This window comes from Lissotriton helveticus, chromosome 7 (genome assembly GCF_964261635.1).
Source record: "Lissotriton helveticus chromosome 7, aLisHel1.1, whole genome shotgun sequence".
Classification (NCBI taxonomy): Eukaryota; Metazoa; Chordata; class Amphibia; order Caudata; family Salamandridae; genus Lissotriton; species Lissotriton helveticus.
Genome location: NC_136068.1, coordinates 1,227,401,289 through 1,227,412,183, shown reverse-complemented (window position 1 = coordinate 1,227,412,183; position 10,895 = coordinate 1,227,401,289). Strand labels below are relative to the sequence as shown.

The 10,895-nt window shown below is 44.8% G+C and overlaps 1 protein-coding gene across 4 annotated transcripts in view; it reads right to left on the bottom strand.

The window, feature by feature from the left end:
• Window positions 1-1,689: 1,689 nt before the first annotated feature.
• Window positions 1,690-10,895, bottom strand: part of MMD (monocyte to macrophage differentiation associated) — a 175,379-nt gene continuing 166,173 nt past the window's right edge. For all 4 annotated transcript variants that reach the window (XM_078654412.1, XM_078654413.1, XM_078654410.1 and 1 more), the window contains exon 8: window positions 1,690-3,613. In XM_078654412.1, coding sequence (XP_078510538.1) covers window positions 3,410-3,613 — 204 coding nt within the window. In that variant the 3' untranslated portion in view covers window positions 1,690-3,409. The remainder of the gene's footprint in view (window positions 3,614-10,895) is intronic.

Genomic DNA, 10,895 nt, shown 5'->3' with positions numbered 1-10,895 from the left:
GGCTGCGAGCATGACTCTCCCAAATTGAGCGGGAAAGCCGTTCCGGCATTGTTGTTTGCAGACGACCCGATTTTAATCTCTCAGACACCTAGGGGGCTCCAAAACCTTTTAAACACTTTTAGTTTGTATTGTCATGACAAGGAATTAGAAATTAATTCCTCAAAAACAAAAGTTATGACAATCTACCCTCATAAAGGTTTTAATAAGGTTTTTAAGATAAATAATGAACCCATTGAAGAAGTCCCCAATTTTAAATACCTGGGCATTATTTTAGACAGCCACGTTACATGGAAGACACAATTGGAGAACTCAAAACTAAGGCTGACCCAAAATCAGTGTCCGATTTTAAAGAGGCATAAGAATAGCCATTTTAAAGCAGTCTCACCAGCCATTGAACTATTTAAATACAAAGTACAATCTTCCTCACTTTATGGCGCGGACCTTTGGGCCTATGCCTCAAAGGATACTTTTCGAGTGAGGGAAAATTCCTTCATTAGGCAACTTTTAGGGATACCTGGGTCAACACCACTGACACCCGTATTATGGGACCTTAACTTTCGACGTACAGATGACTATGCTTCTCTTCGTCCGCTCCTTTATTGGATCCGTTTATGGTCCGTTGAGGAGCTGACTTATTATAGAGAAGCATTGAAAGAGATATTGGCCATAAGGAATATAACGCATTTGCCATGGTTAGAGTACGTCAAAAAATGGTTTGAAAAACTAGGGTTAAGTGACTTCTGGTTTGATCCTGATTCCCTCACAAATAGTTCAAAAAAGATCTTGAAGCAAAGGTACTGGGATTACATTAGAGACTCAGTACTATCAAACCCCAGAACAGGGACTCTAACTTCGAAATTTTTCGAAATTAAAATGACTATGCCCCTTATGGATGAAATGTACCCTCCACTGGCCAAAAGCCTATACTTAAAGTTCCAGTATGGTATTTTACAATTAAAAGAAAGGACAACCAGCTGGAACTGTAATAAGGGGTTGGCCGGGGCCGCTGGCTCTAATATATGTGAGCTATGCGAGATGAGGCTGATAGAGGATGAGTCCCATGTTTTATTCATATGCCCAGCATACCTTAGAGCCAGGAAAAAATGGCTCAAACCAATTTGTAAAAGGCTAGGCTTCAGACAAATTAAGGTTGGATTTAGAATTTTTAAGGGAGACACTGCACAACCGATTGTGTTCAGCCTAAGTCGTTTTCTCTTATGTGTAGCCCTGATTAGGAGGATGAAAAACCTAAAAACCTAATGAAACAGGCTACTTCACCATGTTTCTGAGTTATTGTTAGCTGCTAAATGCTGTTTGCTTCACTGTCCTGATGTGTATTCTTCTTTTTAACAAAAAAACAGATGTTTAATTTATTTTTTTATCAAATTTGTATAATTAGTGTTCTGTATACTGGAGGGGCCAATCATGATCTAGTCAATTTTAAGTGGATGACTTGAAAAATGAACTGAATTTTAGGTATTTTTAAGCAAAGGAAATGTGTTGATATTTTTACCCACTGCTACTGTATCATTATGTATTATATTATATTATGATGTATTTTGATTGAATGTCTGTATCTTACAAGGTTTTTTAAACCGAATAAAGATTGAAATGAAATGTAAACATGTCCTTGCATGTGTTTAGTAAGCTTTTTAATAGAAGACCCACAAAGAAGAGACAATTTCAAGATTTTTAGTGGTGGTTTCAATAATCGAAAAATGCTTTACTTTGAAACTTACTGTAACAGCATAGACATTGTAAACGTTTGCACAACATTTATATTTTATTTCAATGTTGCTTTTACCGCTTCAGAAAACAGGTTGGCAATCAGGCCACAGTAAGACTTAAATAACATGGCACTAAAATTAATACAAAGTGTGCAGCAGCAATTACAGATTTAGTGGTCGAACTGTTTTAGCTTGAAACATCTGTACTCGTAAAATAACACCACAAAACAGAACTCAATACATAGTACAAGCTAGATGTTTCGTTCACTGGCACAATTCCGCTGTTTTTCGTGAATACAATCTTCTTGAATGTAAGACGGTGTTGGTTTTATCAGCTAATACTGTTTTGCCGATTAACTTCCACTGATTATTTTCACTTGCTCTCACTCAGAAAAATGTGAGCAAACAAACATTAAACAAAACTGAAAAGTGGTGCACTTTGCTCGCTGCACTTAAAAATGCATACTGGTCCCTCTGGACTGCACAGCTGTGTAGCCACAGGAAACAATGGGAAAATATGAAAACAATTCAACAGATTGTTCTCAACCGCTAATAACAAAAAACAAACTAAATATGAAAGTAAATTCATCTTAATGTAAGATGTTTATAAAATGATAGTTGAAAAGGGGGACAGAACTGAAAAAATAACACATACGCTCTTTAACACAGTTTGTTAGGCTACCAACAACCGTTTTTTATCAACATTGATTGAAATAGGCGAGAATTTCTTCTGAACAAAATGCCCACTGGTCGATTCACCAGTGTCCCTAACTGGACACTGAGCGACTGTAAATTTGGCAATACACGTTACTGACCCGTTTATGCATTTTAAACAACTAATAGGAATCGTTAATACTGCTAACAAGTATACTTTCTCATCAACCTTCGAAGCTCAAAAGGAAACGAATCGATTCCAACGTGCTAACTCTTAAATACTAATGTTTCGATAAATGGCAAAACATTTAAGGTAAATACAAAGTGTACTTCAGAAAGCTGCCTGTCGATGCCATGGTTTGGCTGAAAAAACTATATCGTTCATTTTTTTTAAATTGGCAATTCCCTGTCTCACGTCTGGAATGTACTGGTGCTCTGCGGAACCTCAAGCTGCATATATTACATCAGTTTAGGGTACAAAAATGGAAGTGCCTGTAAAATTAGATCACATTCCAGTCTTTATCTTTTCATTTTGTAAAACGGCTTAAGAAAGTGGATGAAGCGAATTAAAAAAAAAACTTTTGTTAGGTATCGACATTACAACTGAGAGGTACATTACCTGAACTGTTGATAGTAGTTAGTACAAATCCATAATTTAAATTGTGTAAAATGAATCTATAAATAGAAAAGGGTTGCTTTGTAAACTTCAGGTAGCCAGTTGGAAACTTAAGCTTTTGTAATTAACCCTTTGTGCTGGCTCCTGGTTCACGTCAGGGAAACTGTAGTAATGACAAAAACAGGTCACGTTTACCAGCAGCAAAGGGTTAATTTGGAATGGTATTTCTGGGTACGGTTTTGGTTGTTCACTTGCTGTGCTGAGTTGAACTCATGTGACCAAGTTATAATAGCGTCAGCTCACAGTAAAGGTGTTCGGAGATCTATTGAACACTAATCAGTGCACATTTCCATCACATCCATCTTCATTTCCACAGCTTCTTAATCCCAATTACGCTTGGTGGAAAATGTCATCATATGTGCCGTATCAGGTCTGCAGAGGAGCATTTATAAAGGTATTTCCAAATGGCATAGTAATGCACAGCAGCAGCAGTTGCCACAAAAATATGCCAAATAGCATGTGCAAAGGGTATGACGCCATCACTCTTGAAGAACACCACTCCCAAACAATAGATCAATCCTCCCCAGGCGAGTTCTTGGAGTCCATCCGTGTTATTCTGTATGGATAATGGATAAAATAGAAACTTTAGTAAATGAAGAGACCACTTGTATTTCCAAGATGCAATGAATGTACTATTTAAACGTATCTAGGGTACAAAAGGGAGGAGGTAAAGCAATACCCAGTTTCAGGGCTTGAGAAATCAACAAATTGATACTGGTCCTACAGACTGAATAAGTGACTAAAATTTACTAGAGCCATATAGTCTTCAATCAACCTAATTTCCTCAAAGTAGAAGTAAAATATATTTTAGGGAAAACATTTTTTAAGGTGTCAAAATGTAAGCATTAAACTGGTGGCAGCGGCTCCCTGTACTCATGCATCCAGTGCAGGGATCTTTATTTTATCACATACCCACAGGTTAATATCTCATCTGGCCAGTCAATCTTTCATCCTTCAACATGGATACAACAAGCACCATTTTAAATATCAACCATAAGAAATGCATTGCTTACCTGTAACTGCAGTTATCCAGTATTGGTATCTTTCATAGATTCACATGCCGGAATCACTCGCAGTCGTCGAGATGGGAGTTCCCGGAATATAAGTAAAGTAATGTCCCATTAGACATAGAAAGAAATCGGCCTAAGGCCTCATATTAGTAGCATTTCCAGGTCCTTTTGTAAATGTGACCAAACTCTAGAGAACAACCAATCCGCTGTCACCACCCTCTGGAACCTTCCTGGAAGGAGCTCTAGTCCTCAGATTTTCGTACGCACAGTGCTATATAGCGGTACCAGTGAGAGTACTGGGTGAGCCCTTCCAAGGAAGAAGGGTGGGTTGCTTGTGAATCTATGAAAGATACCAATACTGGATAACTGCAGTTACAGGTAAGTAACACATTTCTTATCCAGTATTAGGGTATCTTTCATAGATTCACATGCCTGAATCAGAATAGAAAGCAATAATGAGCACATTTCCTTTTGTACAGAAGGCATACATGCACCAGTTAATAAATAGATCAATGTTAAAATGCAGAGCAATTAGTTGCAACTATGGTAAAAGATCTAGAAGTAACAGAGAAATGTAAGTTTAGAAAGAGAGGTTGGTGGGAAGGAAGGCTCACCTTTATCGAAATAGATGACGCAACACCGCCTGTCCCACTGCCGCATCCTTCATTAGCTCTGAATCCAAGCAATAATGCTTGGCAAATGTATGCGGCGTCTTCCATGTTGCCGCTCGGCAAATGTCTGTGATAGGCACGCCCGCAAACAATGCCATGGAAGTAGAAACTGCCCTAGTGGAATGGGCACGGATTCTGGATTGCAAAGGTTGACGAGCTTGTTGGTGACAGACGACAGTAGCACCAGAGATCCATCTAGAAATGCTTTGTTGTGTAAGGGGAAAACCTTTTCTAGGTAAACTGTAAGCCACGAAAAGTTGGTTGGACTTGCAGAATGCTTTTCTCCTGTAAAGGTAGAATTTAACGCAGAGTTTCAAATCCAATGAATGTAGAGCTCTTTCAGCTGCTGTGTGAGGATTTGGAAAGAAGGTCTTTAAGACAATAGGTTAGTTAAGGTGGAAGTCCGACGGGACTTTGGGTATAAATTTCGGATTAGTCCGAAGAATCACCCTATCGTTCTTGAATTGAAGAAATGGATCTTGTATTGTGAATGCGTGAAGCTCACCGACTCGTCTTGCCGATGCAAGGTCCAGAAGAAGTGCAGTCTTCCAGGAGAGGAATTTGAGGTCAGCTCTGTGTATTTCTGCTCAAAAGGATGTCTCATAAGTTGAGCAAGGACTGTGTTGAGCTGCCATGTTGGAGGAGGAGACTTTAAAGGAGGGAAAGTTCGGAATAGAGCTTAGAGAAATTGTTTTACCATTCTATTTGACCAAAGAGAAGGTCCTGTAGAAGATCTCCTAAAACCGGAGATTGCTGCCAGGTGAACTTTGATGGAAGTGTGAGCGAGGCCTGAAGTTGCTAGATGGAGAAGGTATTGTAATATTTCTTCAGGAGATGATGTGAGGGGATGCACCTTAGCAGATCTACACCAGATACAGAACCTTTTCCATTTGAAAGAGTAAGTCATGTTTGTACTATCTGCTGTAGCGCGAGTTAGACCTGCCCTGCAGTCTGGAGGAATGTTTAGGCCCTGAAATTTGTGGAACTCAGGAGCTAGGCCAATAATTTGAGAGATGCTGGATTTCAGAAGTGTCCATCGTGAGGAGAGATGGAAACGGTGTTAACGGAATTGGAGGTTGCAGTGAGAGCAGATGGAGTTCTGTGAACCAATGTTGGCGATGCCATGCTGGAGCTATTAGAATTAGTGTGCAGGGCTCTGCTTTCATCTTCCTGAGGACCCGGGGAATCGGTGGAAAGGCGTAGGCAAATACGCCGAACCATTCTATTGAAAATGCATTCCCCAGAGATCACTGTTGGGGATGCCAGCTTGTGAAGTGTTGGCATTTGGCGTTGTGCTGTGAGGCAAACAGATCCAAGCGTGGTTCACCCCACTGGGATAAGATGCTGTTGAGAGTATCTTGGTTCAACTCCCACTCAAGGCAGGTTGTCTGCGGTCTACTTACCGAATCTGCCAATGTATTGTCTTTTCCTGGAACATACTTCGCCCTGAGGGAAATTTTGTGTTGAAGTGACCAGTTCCACATTTTTTAAGATTCTTGAAAGAGTGATAGTGAACGAGTTACCCCCTTTTTGTTTAGGTAGTACATTGTCGTAGTATTGTCTGTTCTGACGAGCACTAGCGAACCTTTTATCCTGGGAAGGAAAGTCAGGAGTGATAGATAGACTGCTCTCAGCTCTAGGAGGTTTATGTGCAGTTTCCACTCGGAAGATGACCGCTTCCCGCTGATCTAAAGCTCCTGAAGGAAGGCTCTCCAACCTTCTAGAGACTCACTTGAGAAGAGGCTTGAGTTAGAAAAGGTAGGCCTCGAGAGATTTCGTGGATAAGTCCACCAGTTTAGAGAGGCGACCATCTGAGAAGTCACCTGTATGATGTCATCAAAGGATCCGTTGACTTGAATTCACTGAGTGGATAGAGCCTCTTGGAGAGGATGCACGCAGAGGCGACAGTAGGGAACTAGAAGAATGCAGGAGGACATCATTCCGGGGAGGGATTTGAATAGGCGCACTGAAAGAGACTTTCTTTTCTATATACGCTCTGCTAATTGCAGGAGCTTTTGTTGTTGTTCCTGTGATGGGTAAGCCTGTTTCAGGACCGTATCCAGGACTGCTCCCAGAAATGGTATCTGCTGAGAAGGTTGTACCACAGATTTGTCTGGCTTGAGGGTGATACCCAATTTTTTGAAAAACTGTAGACAAGCTCTGGAAGACTTCCTCGTGCCATCGAGTGAGGGTGCCTTGACAAACCAGTCATCGAGATGAGGAAAAACTTGGTGATGCTGCTGCCTGAGGTATGCAGCCACTGGGGAAAGAAATCTGTGAAGATGGGCGGGGCTGACTTGAGTCCGAAGGGCAGGACTCGGAACTGGCAGTGCCTGCCGGCCAGAGCGAACCTCAGAAACCTTTTGTGTCTTCTGTGGACAGGAATATGAAAATAGGCATCTTGGAGGTCCAAGGATACCATGTAGTGGTTCGCATTGAGAAGCTGCAAGACTTCTTGAATGGTGACCATGCGAAACCATTGTTTCTTCAGGAATTTGTTTAGACTTCTCAAATCTAGGATTGTCCTCCATTTCTTTTCCTTTTTGCGCACCAAGAAGAATCAGGAGTAAAAACCTTGTCCTCTTTGATGGACAGCAGCTCGTTCTACCGCTCCTTTCTAGATCATTGATATTTCCAGGAGTAAGAGGTGCAAATGTTTGTGAGCCAAAGGTTGAGGAGGTGTCGGTGGAGGAGTTGTGATTTGATTCCAATATTGTAGATAGTGGGATATTTTTCCACCTATTTGGGAGGGTAGAGATGAAACGGAGATCGGCGGAAGAGAGAAGTCATTGGCGTCGGGCAGAATCCTTTTGTCGTCCGGCCTTTCCGCGAAAGGAAGACTTGTTGTAGGAAGTCTGTCTGTTGCCTCTGTTGAAATTGAGGTCTGTATTTTTGGTTAGAGGAGTAGGTAGGATACCTATACTGCTGGTAGCCTCCTCTGTAAGAAGATTGCCCTTTACCCCGTGAGCCTCGAAAAGGGGTGCTTTTATATTGGAGGGTACCCACAGCTCTGGCTGTATCGGTCTCTTTTTTGATCCCTTGGAGGGCTTCATCAATATGAGTTCCAAAAAGTAATTGTCCATCATAGGGCATGTCAAGAATTTTGGTCTGGATCTCAGGCCAGAATGTTGTGCCTTACGCCATCCTTGGCGCCTTAGGACCACCGCCCCAGCCAGTTGGCGGAAACCAGTGAATGCGATGTCCATCGCACAGTCGATAATTTCAGAAGCTGATCTTTCGCCATCCAGCAACACCTTCTTTGCTTCCTCTTTAGTATCTTGCGGGAGGGTCTCTAGGTAGGGTGCAATGTCTGACAACATCTGCCTGTTGTAGCATCCTAATAACGCCAATGAATTAGACGCTCGTACAGTTAACGCCGACATGGAGGAAAAATGCTTCCCAATATTGTCCAAGCGCCTGCCCTCTTTATCCGGAGGTGCTGAAAGTGGAGCAGGTGTGTGTTTTGATCTGCGTTGAGCTGCCTGAGTAATGACTGAATCTGGCTTGGGATGGCTTATAAGGCAGACTGGAGCATTGTCGGGAGCTCTATATTTTTCATCCAATTTTGGCAAGACTGGAGGAACTGTAGAAGGGTTTTTGCATGATTTTGATGCCCTGATCCCAGATATAATCTACGATAGGCATAGATCTGAGAGATTTCTTGAAAGGTTCCTTGAAGTCGTAAAGGAAACAGCCCTGTTCGAGAGAAGGCATTGGAAGTTGAAAACGTGTTGCTGCTCTTTCCAGAAGGTTATGGAATCCTCCGATATCTTCTGGAGGAGAGTCTACCTGAGGTAGTGATGGCAACACTGGAAGAGGGATAACATAGTCGTTCCATTCCTCATGATGTGACTGAGTATCCTGAATTTCCCCTTCTTGCTGCTCATCCTCCTCGTCATCCGTAGAGGGCGGAGGCGGCACAGACACTTCAGGGCAGTAAGCGGTTGAGGTGGAACTTGCACCATCTGAGGTGGAGAGAGAACTGGAGCAGGAGACGGAGCAGAGGTAGGGAACCTCTTCTTTTAGTCTGAAATCATAAATTGTAGGTCAAAGATCAGGGCTGAAGGAAGACAAATAATTTGTGGCTGTTGGTGATGGCTTTGTTCTTGATAGTACGCCTGCTCATCCATATCTTGATCCTCATACTCCGAGACCTCCTGGTATTTAACATTGAGTTCAGAAGGACTTCTTGCAGCCCAAATCATACTGTCCTCGTCAGAATCATCATCTTCGTCCAAAAGATGAGGGGAGCAAAGGCTGGACCCTACTGGGTGATGTCAGGGAAGGCGTCAGCCTCTGTTTGCTGAAGTTCTGTTGAAAATATGTATTTTCTGTCCTTGATTTAGACATCATCGACGTCGCCGGTATATTCGTCGACGAAGACTCGTTGATGGTCAAAATGGGCACTGCCGTCGATGATGGAACCCTCATCGACAAAGTTGTTGTCGACGGGAGGGTCGTCAACATGTAACCTCTTTTTTCTGCAGGTACCACAGGGCCTAAAAAGGCCTTTTTTAGGAGTGTCCGACATGAAGACAGTAAGGACTTCACTCAGACAAAGACAATCCTGAAGAGAAATACCTTGAATCCAGGAAGTAACTGAATACAAGGAGGAATAAGGAAAACCTGAGCAGAGCTCAGTGGAGACTCCCTTAGCACGTAACTTCCAGGAAGGTTCCAGAGGGTGGCGACAGCTGATTGGTTGTTCTCTAGAGTTTGTTCCTTACCAATCAATCACGAAAATGTATAGAGCGCACTACTCACCCGCGAGGTTGCGGGCTGCTTCGTTGGGGTCCGTGGTGTTGGTGGGTGGGTTTTGGCTCAGGGAGGTGGTGAGCTGGTCGGTGGTGATCTTGCTCCAGCATCTTCGGGGGGCTTGTTGTGGTCGGTTCCTGAAATTGAAATGGACGCAGCTGTGATCGGTCCAGTGGAGTTCGGTGGTGTGGTTGAAGGAGACGTGGTTGCTGGAGGAGAAGACTGGGTCGAGCGTGTGGCCGGCTCGGTGGGTGGGGGTGTTGACCAGTTGCTTGAGTCAGAGGTTGGCGAGGTTGTCTAGCAGGGAGGTGGTGTTGTTGTCCTTGTTCTCCAGGTGGAAGTTGATTGTTCTCCAGGTGGAAGTTGAGGTCCCCTAGGAAGATGTAGTCGGAGGAGGCGAGAGCGAGCGGGCTGATGAGTCTGCGATGGCTTCGCTGAAGTGGGTGCGTGGTCCCGGGAGTCTGTAGATGAGGGTACCTCTGAGGGTGGTCTTGGGGTCGGTGTGTATCTTGAAGTGAAGGTGCTCGGCGGTGGTGATGGCGTCGTTGTTGTCGGTCGTGATGCGGATGGTGTTTCTGTGGACAATGGCGATGCCCCCTCCGGTCTGGTTGACGCGGTCCTTCCGGATGATCTTGTAGCCGTCCGGGATGGCTATGGCGATGTCGGGGGCTGAGGAGCGTTCATCCAGGTTTCCGTGAGGAAGGCGACGTCTGGTGCTGTGGAGTCAAGGAGGTCCCAGAGTTCGGCGGCGTGTTTGTGGACGGAGCGGGTGTTGAGCAGGATGCACTTGAGGTGGTTGTTGCTGGTGCCTGGCCTGGCGGGTGCGGTGCTGGTCCGGGGGCAGGTGAACTTGCAGGCGCGGCAGGTGAATGCTCCGTGGGTGCGTTTCGGGGTGGCTCGGTAGCAGGCTGGCTGTCGGCCGGTGTTGAGTGAGAGGAGGGTGGTGGCATCGTATCTGCGTCGGGTGGGCTGGCTCCGGCGGGGTCCAGGGGTTCTGGCGCTGGGCACGGTCCAGGCGTAGACGGGCTTGCCATCGGCGTGGCCACTGCGCGTACGCGCGGTCCCCGCCATATATGGCCAAGTGAGAGGGAGGAGCAGCTGGGAGGCGGGAGCGGGGTGGCGAATGGGGAGCAGGAACGGCTAAGAGGAAAAGGGGGCGGGCCACAGGGGAGCAGCGGCGGGTGGCGGGAGGAGACAAGAGCGGGAACCAGGCACGGGGGGAAGCGACGGGGGGGCGAGCCTCGAGGACAGAGGCACAACAATAGAAAAATAAACGGAGTGGCCCAGGCAGAGAGGGCGCCAAAGCTGTAAAAAGGAGTGGTTCAAGCAGAGAGGGCACGGAGGCACAGGCTGGAAGGGCAGCAGGAGAGGCGGCGAGAGATGCGGCAGTAGCGGTGACCAG